At 42.2% G+C, this 20,239-nt stretch overlaps 1 protein-coding gene across 6 annotated transcripts in view; it reads right to left on the reverse strand.

Moving 5' to 3' along the window:
- LOC131063777 (uncharacterized) overlaps nt 1–20,239 on the reverse strand; it is a 287,839-nt gene that overhangs the window by 13,210 nt on the left and 254,390 nt on the right. For 4 of the 6 annotated variants that reach the window (XR_009111129.2, XM_057997712.2, XM_057997710.2 and 1 more), the window contains 2 exons: nt 16,374–16,507; nt 16,146–16,205 (listed from right to left, as the gene is read on the reverse strand). The exons of 1 other annotated variant lie outside the window; for it this stretch is intronic. Coding sequence is in view for 4 of the 5 variants with exons in the window: in XM_057997712.2 (XP_057853695.1) it covers nt 16,146–16,205; nt 16,374–16,507 (194 nt within the window). In the remaining variant the exon portion in view is untranslated. The remainder of the gene's footprint in view (nt 1–16,145; nt 16,206–16,373; nt 16,508–20,239) is intronic. One more of the 6 variants, XM_057997711.2, reaches the window with a different exon arrangement.

A 20,239-nucleotide genomic window follows, 5' to 3' on the forward strand; every position in this document is an offset into this window, starting at 1 on the left:
CCAAGATATTATCCTATAAGTACTGCTAGATCTTGCATTGGCTCCATGTAATGAATTAAATCACTTTTTCGGGTTATAAGACTAATTAAATTAATAAAGTGATTTTATAATTTTGTTTTCTGGAAAGTTCTCAAAAAAGCTTATGAAAAGGGGTTTGAGTGCTCATTTGATATGATGCAGTTTACACTATTTTCATTAATTGAAATCCTTGTGCTTTTGGAGATTGAGCTTTGTTCATCTCAGCTTCTGGAGGACAAAAACCCTCTTGGGAAGATCCGTTTTGGTGCTGAAAGATTCCTCCCTAGCTGATGATTTGGTGGAGTTAGGTTGTTGTGTGCTTGTTGAATACTGCAACCTAATCTATAGATTATTGTATGAATTTATGAGCAATATCGATGACTTAGCAGATTGATACATTTGAGTAAAGAACTAGTCATGTGTAAAAGGTAGGGGCGTGGAGTATTTTATATTAAATGACTTATGTTGATTATTTCAGTCAGTGAGGAAGGCACAAATATCTAAACAAATGGGTTTATGACCGAGAAAGAGGTTGGAATTTGATCAATCTTTATCTACCAAGCTCATTTAGCCTGCCCAAGCCCATAGAGACTTAAGAAGCCAACAAACCATTACCAGATGATACAACTAATACAAATTCCAACCAAACTAGGATACAACTGAGAGAAGAAACCAAAAAGTAACCATCTTTGTCTAAATTTTATCCTGTCCTATTGCAAATAACCTTTTGAAGCAAGACAAGCCTTGTACTTGTCCAAAGTAGCGTTGAATTCACATTTGATCTTGTATACCAATTTGCATCAAATACATTTTGAACTAGAAATAATTTGACAACCCAAGGTACAGTTCTTTATCACTGCATCCTACTTAACCAGCATGCAAGCTTCCCACTTTCGCTGTCCCTTGATTAGGGAATCCTAACAATTAAAAGGGACTTAGCTGAAAGATGATTGTTCGGTGTGAAAAGAAGTGGAAACCTTTCTTGTATAATGAGTAGCAAGTGGATAAAGAGGAGTCTATAGCTATGTTACCCTGAGTTTCCGGGACAGGGACGGCAGGGGACGGGTATGCATTTCCGGGACAGTTATTGTTTTTGCCAATTTTGGGGACGGCTAGGGGACGGCTATATAAAAATAGGAAAAATTAAAATATATAGGGAAATTTAAAATACTCATGTGAAAACATGGATAAAGCATGCACATATACATTATAGAACCTTAACATATAAGAACTAGAAGAGTTCTCATGCCAAATTTGTGTTAAATTGAGAGTCAAAGTCAAATTGCTTATAGAATTCATTGTCAAAATTCACTGTCAATATACAGAATTTATGGGGACGTCCCCGTCCTGGGACGCCTGAAAAAAATACCGGGTACGCGTCCCCGAGTAACATAGGTCTATAGTAGAAAAAATTGATGAAGAGATTTCCGCGAAACATGAGGAATGTGTGACAGAAACTTTGGATAATCTCTTAGAGATGCACGTAACTAGTGATGATGAGATTGTGTAAAAGGAGCAATACAAAAAAAGAGCCTTGAGTACAGATTTCGAATTTACTAGGTTACTTGATGATTCCAGTGGAGTAGAAGTAAATGATGATATTTTAGGTGAACATGTCCTCATTTTCGGGTTCTCTTGCAATATGGTTGACACTGATCTTTAGGGTGTGTGTCAGCTTGATCAGAGTGGTTATTTGATGTTTCAAGTTAGCTCAGATGGTCTGGAGGACTCATATGACACTTTCAAATGTTATTTTTGGCTTTTGGTGTGTTCTCCAAGATTCTAGGAGGGCACATCTGTTTATAATAAATCACCTGATTAGGTCCGATTATCATCATCCTTTATCATTGGTATCACTGCTGCATAGTTAGTTTTCAATTCCAATGCATTTCAACCATTTTTGCAAATTAGGTGTAATATTGAGATATATTAATTTGACTTTGGTTGCTATTTAAATTAAATTATTATACTGGGTACCTTAGTGTTATAGCTCGTTGGAACCGGGTTGGAAAGTTTTAAATGTTGAGATGGTGAATAGTGTCCGGAAATGTTCTAACAATGAATTAAATCACTTTTTGGTGTTATAAGGCTTATTAAATTAATAAAGTGATTTTTATATGGAGTTTCAGGAAAGTTCTTGAAAAAGCTTATAAAAAGGGGTTTGAGAGCTCATTTGGATTATGGACTTTATTCTACTTTTTTGATTGAAGCCCTTGTGGTTTGGGAGGTCAAACATGGAACATCTCAGCCTTTGGAGGACGAAAACCCTCTTGGGAAGATCAGTTTCAATTGTGAACGGTTCCTCCATGTGGATTTGGTGGAGTAGCTCAGATTTCGCAATTGGATTCAAAGACTAAGGTTTGGAAATTTATATCATTTTCTTTGAAGTCAAATTTTTAAGAGTTTATTGTTCTTTAATGATATTATCATTTTCTCTTTGCTAGGCATAAGGTTTTGGTTTGCAGAGGAAGGAGGTTTATTGATATATTGATGTTCATTTTTGCAATATTATATTGCACACTTTTGAGGTATAATATTTATTATGTTGGAATCAATTTATTACGAGGAGTTGTTTTGAATAAATGTTGGGCACTACTCCAAAAGGGAAATTGTAGACAAAGGCATTAATAAAATATTTGGTCGAATGGTTTCTTATTTGTTTACATGGCCGTAGCTGAATCTTGTGCTATCATTGAATGTTGAGGTCAAGAGGTGTCCATGCTGATGCATGAAGTTTGGAAGGAGCCCGTGAGGATTTGCCCAAACCTGTACAGCATCTTCAGCAGTGAAAAGAACCATATATATTGCATGCTGAGAAGGGAGACACTGCATCTTTTCTCATACAACTTCTTCCATATATATTTGCTTGAATCTGCTGCGCCCTTGAACCATTGCTGGAAAAGAATATTCAGACCTACATGGTTACATTGTGGCTTATTTCCTGTGTGCCTTGACCTTGTGCGTGGAAGGTACTGATGCATGAACTTTGGAAGGAGGCCGTGAGGATTTGCCCAAACCTGTACAGTATCTTCGGCAGTGAAAAGAACCATATATATTGCATGCTGAGAAGGGAGACTCTGCATCTTTTCTCATACAACTTCCATATATATTTGCTTGAATCTGCTGCACCCTTGAAGCATTGCTGGAAAAGAATATTCAGACCTATATGGTTACATTGTGACTTATTTCCTGTGTGCCTTGACTTTGTGCGTGGAGGGTACTGATGCATGAAGTTTGGAAGGAGGCCGCGAGGATTTGCCCAAACCTGTACAGCATCTTCAGCAGTGAAAAGAACCATATATATTGCATGCTGAGAAGGGAGACTCTGCATATTTTCTCATACAACTTCTTCCATATATATTTGCTTGAATCTGCTGCACCCTTGAAGCATTTCTGGAAAAGAATATTCAGACCTACATGGTTACATTGTGGCTTATTTCCTGTGTGCTTTGACCTTGAGCATGGAGATCTTCCACTTCATGGACATGGTTATTTTGCTGGGCAAAGGGGCCCAATGTATTTCAAGCACTATTTTGTCTGAGATTTGGATGTTAGAAGAGTTAGGAGGGATATCTGTGATTTAAGTTGCTGCTGAGTGACTGTTGGGTGCTGTAACTTAATCTGGAGATTATTGTATGATTTTATGAGCAATATCAATGACTTAGCAGTTTGATACATTTAAGTAAAGAACTAGTTATGTGTAAAAGGTAGCGGCAAGGAGTATTTTGTATCAAATGACTTGCTGTTGATTATTTCAGTCAATGAGGAAGGCATAAATCCCTTCAAAATTTGGTTTATGACTGAGAAAGAGGTTAGAATTTGATTTGTTCAAATTCTGTAATTTTCTGCTATAAATTTGTAATGAAACATTTCTGTAACAGAAACTCAGTCTGCTATAGTTTTCATGAAATCCATGTGTTATTATAGTTTCATTCTAAAAAAGCTGTGCAATAACATTTTGCAATAAACCAAGGCAAATTTGAACAAACACACAATCAACAAACAAAAAAAAAAATCTTGTTCAACTCAGAGGTATGCAACTTGTTTGATAAAATGTCCATGAGGAGAAAAAGTTGATATTTTCAGAAAAAACTTTAAGAGGAATCTTACAAAGGATAAGGGACAGCCAAAGGGAAAAGCTTCCACACTTATTAAGTATGATGCATTGATAAAGAACTATACCCAGGGTTGTCAAAATTAGCTCTAGTTGAAAACATATTTGATGCAAATTGGTAGACAAGATCAAATTTGAATTCAACACTAGTTTGGACAAGTACAAGGCTTGTCTTGTTGCAAAAGGTTATTTGCATAGTTACCAGGAGACCTGTCTCCTACCCTTGGAGACCCGTACTAGTATCCCAACCAAAAATTGACGTCTCCTCCTTGAAAACTTAGGGAAAAATGCAGTAAAAAGGCCAAAAAATAAAGCAAACAAATAAGATAAGCTTGCAGCAAAGCAAAGTCGTAGGGAAATGACTAAAATAAGGAAACTGTTTCGCAGGAAGACAAAAATCCATGCAAACTTATGGTGATTGGATCAATTGACAGAGTAGACTTTTTGTGAGGACTGATTTCTTATCATTGTAATAGTCTAAAGAGAAATTGCCTTTACTATTTAGCTGACAATATTGAGTGTGCTCAACATTTATATTACCTTACTTTCACTAAGACTGGCTATGGTAGCAGCAAAATAAGCAATTTTAATTTCAAATTTTAAAGTTAATGTTAAACTTTACCACTGTTCTTGTTTTCAAAGCTCTGTCATGATATGTTTTGGAAATTATTAAATTATATTTAAAAAAAATTGGCGTCTCCAAGTACCCCCATCTCCTGGTAACTTTGGTTATTTGAAATGGGATTGTATAAAATTAAGGAGAAAAAATATGGCCAGTTTTTGGTTTCTTCTCTCAGTTGTATCCTAGTTTGGTTGGAAGTTGTATTAGTTGTATCATCTGGTTTGTTGGCTTCTTATGTCTCTATGTGCTAAGGCAGACTAAATGAGCTTGGTAGATAAAGATTGCTTGACATCTTCAGAATTTGGTTTCAAAAGAAGCCCATTTGATCCAAATCTTTATGTCAAAAGCAATTGTGAAAACATTGAAAACATAGCTTAGTGAGTTATTTGCATGTGTATTATTGTTAGCCGCATTATTGTATACGGGAATAAGACTAGTTAATTAAGTCGTAATTGGGTTTGTTAGTTGGCAGCCAAGGGGTGGTAGTTGCGGTGCGACGGTTGGCACTCGCACCCCCTCAGAGTCTTTATATACTTCAGAATGTAACTTGCAACACACGAATTATGAATGGAATAACATATTTGATACTTGTCTGATATCTATGGCATTATTCTGCATTACGTACTTTATGCTTTAAGTATTCACTCGAGAGGGTAAACATTTGGCGCCATTGCCTAGACATACTTGGGAATGGAAGACGCAGATGGTGCACGGACACGATGGGCCTACCCATTGGTGAAATAAACCCAAAGGCCGACGACGTGCGAACAAAACTTTACACAAGAGAAGATACGGCAACAAGAGAATTTTCAATTTTGCTCCAGGTAGCCATCCAGACCTACGTCCGACGAGAGGCGGCGGAGGCGGAAATCCCACCCAGTGTCTTGCGGACAGCGTTGGAGGTGAGCCCGGCAGTAAATCGGCTAATGAACCATCTTCCCCGATTACTTGCATAAGCATCGCTGGCACAAGCAGCTTGCCTGGAGGAGACTGTCCAAGAAGAGCGACGCCAACAAATCCTGCAACAGTACGAAGACAGCACCGACGGGAAGCGGAACGGGATGGCGCCAGGCCAGGAGGGAATTGAAACTTGAACTTTATATATTTAAATAAAAGTGTCATCGACACAAGATTGTATCCGACAAATCAATTAATAAAGACGTAATTTTGTTTATGTATTGCGAAGTATGGAAATGTATGGCAATTAATGCCCAACCTTTTGAATAAAGATAGAAATAAGAAAGCAGAAACAGACGAGTGGGAGGCCGCGTAGAGGGCCTTGATTCTGGAGCAACATGTAGAATGTAGACGGAGGCTGAGGCAACTTGCCGAAGGACGACCTACCAAAGGGGGGCCTGAGGGGAACCAAGGAGGTGTCATGGAGGGTGCAGAAGCCGACAGAAATTTCTATGCGTCGCCAGATCATCATAGGACGTAGAGCCACGAAGAGTTTCTGGAAGAAACAAGGTTACGGTGAAATCTAGTTGAGGAGACTCGGGATCAGTTTAGAAACTTATCCCTTACACCACGAAGTGAAGATCACCAACAGGAACCGGGAGTGGGCGTGGGTGAGAGCGAAGGGGAGGGCAACCGTACGGCTGTAGGTGCCACACACGACAGGAAAAACACCATACCTCCAGTCGCCCACGCAGGACACACCACCGACGCCACCGGAGGAAGCAGCGCAGGGTCACAGACACAGACACAGCCGCCCCCAGGAAGACGACCCGGGATGGCGAGTAAACAAAAATTGCCAAAGTTCATAGGGGACGGCAAGGAAGACCACTTACGGCACTGTCGTACATGTGAAACCATTTGGTCCGCCAACGGAGTGACAAACCAGGATGACTGGGTACAGCAGTTCCCAGCCACGTTACGTGGAGTTGCCATAGATTGGTACTCCGATGTGGACAAGCAAAAAGTGGCCACGTGGGCCAATCTACAGAAGGAATTCACGGAGGAGTTTTGGTTGCTTCGTGATGACAATGAAATTGTAACGGAGATATACAGTACCAAACAAGGTACCAAGGAGACAGTACGAGCATACAACAGGAGGTTGAAGGAATTGCTGGGTAAAATGGAAAGCCAACTAGCAGAGGGATTGAAGAAATGATGGTTCGTTGAAGGATTGAAGTCTTCCCTATGAAAAAAGATGAAAATTGTACCCCCGATGTCATATGACGACGCCTATAATAGGGCGATGGACCTAGAGAGCGAATACAAAACATCAAAGAAGAAGAAAAGTAATAAATATTCATCTGACGATGATGAAAATTCTGACAGGGAAAATAGTAGCAATAGCGAATCGAGTAAAAAGGTGCACGCTCTCAAAAAGGACATGGAACGAATGCTGAAAGAATTCAAAGCCATGAAGGGGAGTACGAGTAAGACTGAAGAAAACGACATGTGGTGTACTGACTGTAGGAGTGACGAACACACCAAGGGGTCCTACCCCAAGAAGGCTTTTTGCGACATTTGTCAGATTGCGGGACATTTGACAAAGGAATGTCCCTACAATATGAAAACCAGGAGTCAACAAGTTCTCTTTACACAAGAACAGCCAGCCGTCGGAACTTCGCAAACCGCCAACAATAGTGCATCATCTGGCGGATACCGGAACAAATGGCGAGGGGGGAAAACCAATAATAATAATAGGAGCCGGATCCAATATGATGCAAAGTGACGGCCAATGATCCAGTGCCGAGCCTGCAATCAATGGGGCCACTTTGCCAGGGAATGCACCTCAGAAGAAACTCCACAAAAACTATGCAAATGGTGTGGGCCTGGAGACCACGATGATGGAACTTGCCCAAAGTCAGGAGTGAACCCGCTCAACATTGATAGGATGGAGGAACGGGTATTGGCAATCACACGGTCACAGGCAAAGAAGGCCACATACCCGGACCCTCGTACGGAGAAGCAGCGGGCGCTGGAGGCCAAGGCTGAAGTGGCGAAGGAAATGTTGGCACAAGGGAGTACCCAGGAAGCGGTAAGTACTTCCCGCTCTGAGGCGGAGGAAAATATCCTGAAGCAAATGCTGCAGATTGAAGTACCTGTGAAGATGAAGGACCTCCTGGAAACGATGCCGCAATTATGTATGGCACTCCTACGTACGGTCCAAGTAACTCTGCACAATCAGGCAACCCGGAATACGGATGTTTCCGACAGAACACCTACAGACCCATTGGTTATGACATTGTACAGTGGCCGGCACCCGACGGTGGTAGAAATGGGAATACTTGGCACCATTTTGATTGACACTATTGTCGACGGCGGGTCGGGAGTGAATGTGCTTCCGGAAGAAACCTGGAAGCAGCTTGGTAAGCCGACACTATGGCCGTCAACCTTCAACTTACTGGGAGCGAATCAACATGGTATCAAACCCCTTGGAACGCTCATGGCGCAACAAGTGACCATCGGGACACAACCATTTGTCCTAGACTTCGTGATGATTTCGCTCGCCAAGAAAGGATACGACGCCATTCTGGGCAGAGGGTGGTTGGTGGCAGCCAGAGTGAATCACAACTAGAAGCGTAACACGTTGTCAATGGAGAAAGCTGGGAGAAAATTTATTATCGACTTGAAAGCACAACTTGTGAGTGAAGAACTCGCGTCAGAGTCGGAATCAGACGGCGAGGGCGGAGTTGACGGAGGAAAGTACGGAAGGGAATCGAACGAGGAAAGCGTCCTGGGAATCGAAGGATGTTTCGAGGACGAGACCAATTCCCTTAATGGGCTCTTCCACTAGCAAATGGAGGACTACGAGTTGCTGTATGGGTGCAACATGTTGCAGGTTGATGAGGAACCGGACGAGAACGAATTTCCGCCAGCGTACGGGGAATACACCGAAGGGGATGCCCCGGTCAACGAAGTACCAGCGCACAGGTTTGACATGACGAAACCAATCTGGTACGAAGAGTCCGTAAAACCTACAAACCTCGGCACGGAAGTAGAGCCAAGGAACATCCTGGTTGGCGATGACTGGAATCCAGTCCTGAAAGCCGCCGGGTTTAAAATATTCATGGAATACAAGGATGTATTCGCTTGGACGTATAAAGACCTCAAAGGGGTGCCGCCAGAACTATGTGTACACCAAATTTCACTCGTACCTGGGGCCGTACCTGTATGCAAGAGGCCATACAGAATGAATAAAAACTATGCGGCGAGAGTGAATGATGAAATTGAATGTATGCTCGAAGTTGGGATTATTTTTAAAGTGTAGACCAGCGAGTGGGTGTCGCCCATAGTGATATCCCTTAAAAAGGAGGCAAACCAGATCCGAATCCGCGTGGATTTCAGATGCCTTAACGCGGTCACCATAAAAGACCCGTTTCCAATACCATTTACGGATAGCATCTTGGAAGAAGTGGCCGGTCATGAAATTTATTCATTCATGGATGGATTTTTTGGGTATAACCAGATATCCATCGCCGAAGAAGACAAATTAAAAACCACCTTCATAGTGGAGGATGGCGTGTACGCGTATAATCGAATGCCATTCGGATTATGCAATGCACCAACGAGATTTCAACAGATAATCCTTCACATATTTGAAAAGATGTCAGTAGGGAACTTCAGGGCGTTCCTTGATGACTGGTCCATCTACAGTAACCAAGATACACATCTGGCCGCACTTGGCGAATGCATGGAGAGATGCAAGCGAGCTCGCCTAGCACTCAACCCCAAAAAATGCAGATTCATGGTGCCTCAAGGGAAGTTGTTAGGACACAGTGTGTAAGGCTGGACTCAAGACTGACCCAGACAAGATTCGGGTGATAATGGAAATGGAGGCACCGACAGATGTCACGGGAGTCAAATCCTTCCTAGGACACAGGGTATTACAGGTGATTTATCAAAAATTTTGCTCGAGTATCTTGCCTTCTGGACAAGCTGACAAGGAAAGGTGAACGGTATACATGGGGGACGGCTCAAGAAGAGGCCTTCCAAGAACTGAAGTCACGGTTGGTGGGTGCCCCAATCCTAACATATCTTGACTGGGACAAAGAGTTCCATGTACACGTTGACGCATCCAATTTTGCCATAGGGGCCACACTGGCGCAGGTTGGCGACCACGGGCTAGATCACCCGGTCAACTTTGCAAGCAAACTTTTGTCGAAGGTAGAGAAAAATTATAGCACCATAGAAAGGGAAGCCCTCGGGATGGTGTACTCCGTCCAAAAATTTCGACATTACTTGCTGGCCACCCCGTTCACATTTTATGTAGACCACTAGGCGTTAATGTACCTAGTAAACAAGCCAATTATCCAAGGACGAATCAGCTGATGGCTGCTATTGCTACAGGAATTTACATTTAACATTATCGTAAGACCTGAGAAAAGCCATGTGATAGCTGACTAGCTGTCGAGAATCCAGTCAAGAGAACCAGCCGAAGGAGTGAATGAAGATTTTCCAGACACTCATTTATTTCGCATCGCGGTTCTCCCCGCCTGGTACGCAAGCGTGGGGGAATACTTGTCGACATCACGGTTTCCGAGGGAGATGCCACTAGGAGACAGAAGGAAACTGGTACTGAGGAGTAGGACATTGCAACTCATTAATGGCCTCTTGTATAAAATGGGACCCGATCAGATCCTACGGCGATGCGTCCTAGAAGAGGAAATTCAGGGCGTCCTAAGGGAAGCACATGAAGGGCCCGCAGGTGGACACATGGGGCCCGACACCACGGCGAGGAAAGTTTTGTTGGCAGGATTGTGGTGGCTGACACTACATAATGACGCCAAAGAGTGGGTGACGAGTTGTGACACATGCCAACAGGCCAGACGGCCATTAAAGAGGGATTTTATGCCCCTCAACCCATCGAATGCGCAGGAACTGTTTGAGAGATGGGGATTGGATTTCATCGGACCATTAAAACCAAGTAGAGCCCGACGATGCAGATACATTGTAGTGGCAACAGAATACTTGACCAAGTGGGTGGAGGCACGGGCGTTACCGGACAATTTGACGGTCAATACAGCAAAATTTATCTATGAACACATCATTACGCGATATGGGATTCCAATCCAACTGACGAGTGACAGAGGACATTTTGTAAATCACATAATCAGATTGCTAACAATGGAGTTCAAAATTTTCCACTCCTTATAAAGCCCCTACTATCCGCGAGCGAACGGGCAGGCCGAGGCGACCAATAAAATAATCATGTTGGTGATTTATAAGTCTTGCGGAGTGGAGAAGGATGATTGGGAGGAGCGCCTACTGTCAGTACATTGGGCATATCGAACAACTTACAAGGTAACTACTGGACAGACTCCCTTCCAGCTAATGTATGGACAAGAAGCCGTGGTGCCAGTTGAATTCATGGTGCCGAGTCTCCGAATCGCCATCGATAATCGACTTGGCGACATGGAAAGCCTAAGAGAGAGACTGTACACTTTGAACAAATTGGATGAATGAAGGATGATGGCTCAGTGGGCGACAGAAACAGCCCAGCAAAGACGGAAGGGTTGGCACGACAAGCATCTTCGGCGAATGAAATTTACTCTTGGGCAGTTGGTGTTGAAGTTCAATGGAAGGAACAAAATCAAACCTGGGAAATTCAAAGTGCGATGGCTAGGGCCCTTCAAGGTATGCAAGGTCAATACCAACGGGGCAATTAAGTTGTGGACACTGGATGGGGAAGAGATACCAGATGCTGTCAACGGGTCGAAATTAAAAGTTTACCATGAACGGAGGGAGCCTGGACCATCCAATCAAGATGCTTGATAGACTAAATCTGAAAAAAAACAAAAAACCAAAAAAAAACCATACGCTTATCGTACCATACGGAATTAAAAAAAAAAAAAACGAAAGTGGGCTCACTGACGGTGGAACCACCGTGCGGTAGAACCACTGACGGTGGGACCACCGTGCGGTAGAACCACCGACGGTGGGACCACCGTGCAGTGGGGCCACCGACGATGGATGCCACCGGCGGTGGTCACCGCACACCACACACTGCACACATAAAACCCCCGCCCCGCAGCATAAAACAAAAACGCAGCCCGCACACGCCTGCAGCCCACACACGCTCGCAGCCCGCACAAGCCTGCACACACCGCACAACTCGCATAGCCCGCACTGATATGCATAGCCCGCACAAGTCTACAACAGCTACACAAAGCCGCACAAGTCCGCAGTAGCCGCACAAGGGAGCATCGTAGGTTATTTGAAAAGCGGCAGACGGGTTTTTGTTTTTAAAAAGGTTATAAAAGCAGAATTGAAGAAGTAATCTGGGACTAATGGACATAAACAGGAACAAGGCAGATTGGCGGAAACGGTTGCAGCTGTTAGAAGACAAGTTGCAGGGAGGGCAAAAAGAAACCAATGTAGACACAGGCAAACGGATTTTGCCATCTGGGGTGTGTATTACAGGTAGCCTTGGTATGAGCACCAGTCAAAAAAGAAAGAAGCATTGTCCCAAACCCTTGGCGAGAAAGGACAAAGATGAAATAACGACAGATAATATTATGTTCGAGGGTTTGAATGGAATCGACTGTTGGAATTGGTGGGCAAAGACACCTCACGATGATTTGATAAAGAAAAGCCTTTGCCAGGCACAAGTACACTGGGCTGTCCAGATGCCATTTTTTTCGATAAAGGACTTTGAGGTGGTTTTGCGTGCCATGATTGGCAGCTATGACAGACATCGCCACCCGTCGGTATTTGATTATCAACATCAGAGGATAACAGTGTCATTCACGGCAGGCAAGTTCACTAGGGTATTTGGCATACCGGGGGTAAAAGGAAAAAAAATACACTTCACAGAAAATATCCCCAGAAAATCGTGCCACATTGCTACAGTTGATGTTGCACAATAACCTTACCCAGGGAGAAAAAGATAGCCTCAAGAGTGCAGGCAATAGTCGGGGGGTGAAGAAACAATTTTTCGCCAAGGGAGTATGGCGATGCCTGATGTCGGTGGTGAAGAGTCGCCTCACAGGTGCCACCTGCGTGTCGGACATAGCCATTGCACAGATATTGTTGATGAACGGGCTGCACAATGGAGTGGTATATGATTGGGCGTCACTATTGGCGAATAGAATGGACGAGTTCATGACGCTACAATACAAAAAGTTCTACATGCCGCATAATGCCATCAGATTATTCCTCGACGCAGTCCACACGCAGATCACCCCGGGCTCACAGCCATTGGAGCCGCAGGGCGTGTTGCACCAGACCAGCCGCCCATATTCTATTGGTCACACTTGGAGGTCTTGGCACATGGCACGGAGGCACGTTTAGGCACAAAAAGAAAGAAGGCCACCGTGTTCGATACGGAGTCTGACACAGAAGAGTCCGAGGCTGAGGATGCAGAAAGTGGCAAGGAGGAATCTGCAGACACCTCCTAGGTAAGCGGAGGAAGCTTTCGACTGACAGGGAGAAGAGGCGACCAGTTGCCTGAAGAGGGGGGTGTGGAGTCGGCAGGTACAGTAGGGTCTACTTTAGCATCACAGGTGCAGGTCCACTTTACACCAGCCCACTTACCGGAGACTTGTCAGTTGGCGGTGCCGCGGTCCTTCAGGACAGTGAGTGTAGTCACCACGGTACCAGTTCCTAGCTTCGGACAGCCTCGGGTGACGATAGCCATGACACCACCATGGGTGGAGACCTTGGTGAGTGCAAAGACTTCCATGGCCCACGATGTGCCAGAGGCTTCCATGGTGCACGATGTGCCAGATGTGATAGGACAGGATGTGCCAAGGTTGCTCGGATATATGCAGGAGGCAATGACGGCAGCAGGCACTCTTCATGATGACCTCACTAACTGGTTGAGCCGTTACCAGATGGCACCCGTGGCACCGGGAGAGGCCACTCTATCCCCAAGACTGACCATGTATTCCTTGGATGTCATTGATCTCGAGGAAGGGAGTTCCCTGAGCAGCACGGCGGTTCAAAGGGTTGCCTCACCCCCTGCGGTGGTAGTAACCAGTCCGTACAGAGTAGAGGGGGTGCCTATGGGAAGTCAGCAGGGTGCAGAGTTGGAGCAGTTCATTACCGAGATGACTTTGGGATCACAGTGGCTTGTGTCATCTGCCACGCTCCAGGCCGATGCGACCATGGTTGAGCGGATGGAGGGGTTGTTGACCTTTGCCCGCACCGGATGCCAAGCTGAGTTTGAGAGGTGTTTTGAGTGTGCCGGGTGGCCGGACACGGAGAGCCTGGCGATGTTGGAGGCTTGGCACCTCACTGAGGGGGTTGGCGAGACCCGGATGTAGTCGCTGGTGAGAGAGGTAGAGCAGGCCTTCCGTGAAGGTTATCTGGAGCTTAGGAGGTCACAACAGATGGCAACCACAGTTGAGGCTTTGAGGGTGGCAGCAGTAATAGCTCGAGAGGAGTTGGCTACCAGGTTCGAGAGCTAGAGGCTACCATGGCACAGAACCAGACAATGATGGACACTTTGGTAGTAGATAAGTCTGCCTTGCTGATACAGTTGGAAGAGGAGAGGGCCTCGAGGGAGCTGTTGGAGACTCGGTTGGTCAATGCACTGGAAAGTGTGGACAAAAAGGATAAGGAGGTGCTCGAGGCAGCCTACATGGTAAAGACTGCTATGGAGCGGTAGATGGTCGCGGAACGGGATCTCAAGAGGAGGACGGATTAGGTGTATGAGCTCTGTGGGTGCTTGGCGTCCACTGCTACACCACCACCGGCGCCTTCTTCATCAGGGACACCTTCTGCACTTAGTTTTTTTTCTTCTGGATTTTTGCGAGCTCCATGTATTCTCCATTTTGTTGTAAGTCGCCTGGAGACGACTTTTCTTTTTGGGGGGGATGATGTTAGCCACATTATTGTATACGGGAATAAGACTAGTTAATTAAGTCGTAATTGGGTTTGTTAGTTGGCAGTCGAGGGGTTGTAGTTACGTTGCGACGGTTGGCACTCACACCCCCTCGGTATCTTTATATACTTCAAAATGTAACTTGCAACACACGAATTATGAATGGAATAACATATCTGATACTTGTCTGATATCTATGGCATTATTCTGCATTACGTACTTTATGCTTTAAGTATTCACTCGAGAGGGTAAACAATTATTACTAGAGTGTTCCAATATACTTGACCTCATTCATAGAGATGTAGAGTTGCTATATTTAGGCATCAAGAACATATCCCTTGTTCAGATTTAAAGTCACAAACACACATTACCATTCTTTACCATGTCACCAAAACATTCATCAGCTGCAGATTCTAGTAGATGTTTTTAAGGATTGTCTGACTTCAACCAACTAAGCCCTGGGCATTATCCTATAAGCATTACTAGATCTTGCATTGGTTCCGCATAACGACAGATAATAATGTTGTTGGTTCTTCTAGCCCAAGGCTTGTTACGGACATTTGAATTTTCTTGTCCCCTATTTTGGTTTCCCACTTTTCTTCTTATCTATTCTAATGTTCCATTGAGGGGCTCTTCCATCATATAAATATTGGTATTTGACATTTGTACCTACTACTAATGATTTAATCCTGTATTTTATCATTACATTTCTTTATTGCTTGGCATTTAGCTTTTGACATGTAGATTCTTCTCACCCTAGTATTCCTCTATTCTGGTTGAATGTATTTCTTTGAGTCCCACTGACCCACTTTTGGTCACATGAGGAAACCAATACAATTTTTAAAAAAATAGTCTGTACTATGAATTTATATTTCTTAGGCTTTAACAAAATAATGCTAAGAAGAATTTAAAACTTAACCTAAAACAACAAACAAAGTTCACTCAGTCATTTCTTCAGACTCCAGAGACAAAAGATAATATAACAGTTGCAGGAAAAGTTAAAACCCTCGAATGGATTGTTCGAAATAATACAATAATTGACAAACTTGCATCATAAAATTTATGTTTCAGCCAGTAGGGTTCAGCTCAACTTAATCATGAACCACCTCATGATAAAATGTGTTTCAGATTTACACTTTCAAAGCATTTTGATGGAATGCATTTATTTAAAAATTGTTTTCTTAAATTAAACAGTTTTCAGAGATAAGAAAAAATCTATTACTTAACAAGTGGTTACTGAAACTAAATAATTTTCACTTTTTTTTTTCATTTCCTATCACGTTACAAAATAAGAGAATCAGCATATACTGAAGAGATTGTTATTTAAGCCAGTGAAAATGTTGTATAGAAGTTTACAAAAAATGGTTTTTTAAAAATAAAATGAACGTAAATATCCATTTGCATTAAAAAAATTCATTCACTTAGATGAAAACCATGATACACCATATATAAATTGTGTATGTGTGTGTACATATATTCACGCATATATGTGTGTCTAATATATTTTTTTATTGGGAGTCTCATATCTGAATTTGTTTGTTTGGATCCTCCATGTGTATGTGTGTGTGCACACGTGTGTGTAATATATATATTTTTATTGGGAGTCTCAATACCTGAATTTTCTCGTTTAGATCCTCCATATGAAGTATGAGATTGCTGAGAAAACCTTTTATCTGAAGTCAGAATTCAGGTATATATAATTAATACACATGGATGTGTATGCCAGCATGCTAGCTAAATATGTCATTATTCATATAACCAGCTATGTAGTAGTACCCTATGAGCCACTAAGATAATGTTCATGCCAGCAATGTGGGCACAAAGATATATTAGAAACTTACATCAAAATTTCTATTTGGTAATGATGCTACAATAAGGAACTCTGAAATTGCAGGTAATATTGCTAAACGGACAGTGTCATTGCTGTCATCTAACCGCTTCAGCAATGATTTACTTGCTGTTACTATCTGTTCATCTGCACAAAAGAAATTGGCATCTTATTTTTTCATATTTGTGCATATGCTAACCTTATAAATAAGGTGCTTTGAAAACCAGTAGCCTCAAAATTTTGAAGAGGCCAAAGCACTTCTCCCTGTAATACAATTTGGAAATCACAAAGTAGATATCCTTTGTTGCAAATATCAGACTGTGATCAACCATAAGCTTATTAAAAAGGACAGAAACTTATTGAATTATAAATGAATCATCCTTACAATTGAATGACATAATTTTAAAGGAAACCATATACAAACTTGTATGATTTGCCAGAAAGCAAAATATAAAAGAACATTCCCTATCTGACATCTCAAATAATGTATGGTGAACATATCGAGGAAAAATTAATTGATAAATAAGCATATATTTAGCTAGAGGTACCCTTAAAGAGAGAAATTAACTAGAAAAGGTGAAATAAATGCAGATGCACCTGAATTTTGAAACAAAATAAAAACAAATTAAATCAATGTCCATGAAGGACCAAGACCAGCTCAACAGGAATTGAATAAACTGTTACCTCCCTGCAGAATTTTTAAGAAAAAAACAAAATGTTTATGATTAGAGCCGACCTGGTAATAGGGGCTGATATGGTCCAACAAAGTAGGAATGCTAGGCATTCATATTGGTTTAATATTGTCTTTCATTCCTCAAAAATTAGCAACAAATATCTTCTGAGCAATGGCAGAACAGTTTTCCAACAAGCAGGATGTAATGTCCCCAATTTTAGCCTTTAGGCTAATAGGCGTTATAAGGAGAAATTAATTAAATTAATTTCTTATAAAGTCACTAAATAAATTTTTTATTAAAAAGTGACTTTATATTTAATTAATTTAATTAAAAGTGACTAAAGTATAAAAATAAAATAATAATTAATACACTTAATAAAAATAAATAAAGTGTACCTACCCCCTTCTAGAAGGTGTCTCATGACGGGTTATAGAAAAGGTTAAATAGAAGAGGGTAAAAGAAGGAAAGCAGACTTGGAATTGATATTGTGGAGTTGATTTGGTTTTGGTAGAACCTAGTTGGTGTCTGCAGACTAAGGGTCTTTGGGAACGGAAACTCCCATTGATCGCATAACTGAGAGGGTGAAAGATCTCTCGAGGGGTTGCATAGGGGAGGTTCCAGTCATCTCATTTGAGCTTATTGAGTTCATATCAGATTTTGGGTGGTTGTGCTTCAGACTCTCATATTTGGAGATCACCTTATTGATACATTCATCTTTGTGCAAGACTAATTTGGCAATATCCTCTTGGCAATAACGCGACTTAATTCTGGAAATTGGAGGCAGATTGAAGACTTTTCACCTTGCTGTGAACAGTGGTCGTGAACAGTGCCGTCACTACAGTGTCGTGAACAGTAGCAGACCCACATTTTGACTCATATCTCTCCATTTGTGCATCGATCTTGCCCATTGATGATTGCAGATTGAAGGTGGGGCAAAGGCGATTCTTTTTGAGGCATTTATTGGTGGTAAAAGTGCGGATATTATTTGTTTGGAGAGGCTGAACCTGACCTGGTCCGCCATCTCCATGGACTCTTGACTTCATGCTTAGACACTCCACCTTGCTCAGAAACCATCAAAGGAGTTAGGCGCTGCCCTTGAAGGGAAATCCGATCAGGTTCAAATCATTTTTGGAGGCATTTAATAGCAGTGACAGCAATATTTCTGAGACATCACCTTCAGCAGCAGGGGCAGGTTAGGACTTAGTGTGAACTTGCACATCGGAGCCTTATTTTGGATGAGTAATGCTAGTGTTTACATCGCCAGACTTGGGCGTGGCTTAATCAGGTTCTTCAGACCTCTTCTTTCATTGTAATTTTGAGATATATGCTTCAGTTAGTGACAGTCTAATGTCTTCAGAAAATCAGTGGCATAACTCTTGGTAATCAGCCTATGTATAGATCCTATGATTGCATTTGGAACTGGTTTATAATAAGATTTGAATGGGCTTGTAGCTGTAATATGTTTTCAGAGGTTGCATGACATGTATTTGACAAAATGTCAGTCCTTGTTGACATGGTTTTATGAGTTCCACTTGGGATATAATGCTGTCTAAAGTCTACAATTGATCCTCATACTTATTTCATAGGATATTTATGGCATTGATAGTTGTTACTTCATGAAGATTCATGTGATTGACAACCTTATAACACACTGAAAATCAGAACAGCAGTTTATGACTTCAAAGGACATTTGTTTGACGATATTCCTTGGGTAGAAAATTCATCATTTTCCACTCCTAGTTGACCAAGGGATATTACACAGGAATGGTTTCAAAGAGCAGAAATACAAAATCTGCTCTGAGATTAGGGCAGAGCAGAAAAGGCATTATGTATTTAAATAGCGAACAGCAGTTCCAACAGGTGGAGGGCAGTCCTCCAAGATGTTTAATGGCAGAACAAAGACAAAATCATGCATTGGTAGGAAATAAGAGGCATAAAAACCTATAACGTGATAAAAATTATGTTGAAAAAGCGGCTAAAACATAGGTTGCACCCCAAGGAGGCCTTTTCTTGGTTGGAAACTAAGTTGCTGAATTGGCAGAATGATATACCAATTATGGGTAGTAAACATCAAATATGTTAAAAAAGCGTCTAACAACACATCTTAACAATCCAAGAACTGTGAGATCACCTTTTATTCCAAGGTGGAGGGATCATATCATTCAGGTCTTTTCATGCTTTTTGAATAGGATGTGGGAAATCCATAGTTAGGATCTTCCCTTCTTGGAAGGAATAAATGAAAACAATTTCTTTTCTGCCTGGTTTTTTGAGTCTCGTTCAACTAGAGCTGAATTAATAATAGTAGGGTGCTCATTGGAACTAGAATATGCCATATCGACTTGTTGTTCCCCTAGAAAATCTAGAATTAATATATGCCACATTCCCACCCTAAATAAAGAATGTCAGGATGCATGCCCTTGACCCTACAAAGAGTGACCTTTCCAAAAGGGACCCTACTCAGATGAGAGGCACCTACCATCAAGACAAAATAGAGGGGTGGGGATGTGCCCAACCCAAATACCTGTAAACATAATGGAAGGATGCCATGCATCTAACTTAGAGAAGATGATCCTTCTGTTGTGCGTAGCTCTACACACCCCGTCTTTGACAAGGGACCCCCTCCGTTAGTCTGGTATGCCTGTTAGAGGAGAGAACCTTGCGAGATGTTTCTCGAGCCTTTGGTTGCCCAAATCCGACTCTACCCTTCATACCCTGATAAAATGCCGATGAGATCCCATACAATTCGAAGCAAAATGATGAAGTTCGAAACCCCGTGTAAGCACCAAAAGTGTTAAATGACCAAGACACCGAGAAATGTCATTTTTGTCATCGCCCTCCCAAAGTGTCGAGAATAATCACGGCCAGAATCTCACGTTTTAGAGGGCGGAATATGTTTCTCGAGCCCTTTGGCATCACTAAAGTAATCTCGACAAAGCTCTAAGGCAATGTCAAAGCAACGCCTTGTTGAAATCAAAAAATAAGAGCTCGGGCGTTCAAGGAAAAACGAAAGTGCTCTTCAACCTTGTGCCTCACCAAACCGAAAATATGCTGAAGTCTCGCAAATCGCAAACCAAGTGATATAGACAATGGACACAAAAATGAAGTTGTCACAACTCTACATTTGCCCATAAATGCCCCTGAAAGTTCCGACGAAAACTTCGGCGATTTAAGTTTTTTTTTTAAATCGATGAAAATGAAACTTGGC

The sequence above is a fragment of the Cryptomeria japonica genome, chromosome 5, assembly GCF_030272615.1.
Source record: "Cryptomeria japonica chromosome 5, Sugi_1.0, whole genome shotgun sequence".
In the NCBI taxonomy this organism is placed as follows: domain Eukaryota; kingdom Viridiplantae; phylum Streptophyta; class Pinopsida; order Cupressales; family Cupressaceae; genus Cryptomeria; species Cryptomeria japonica.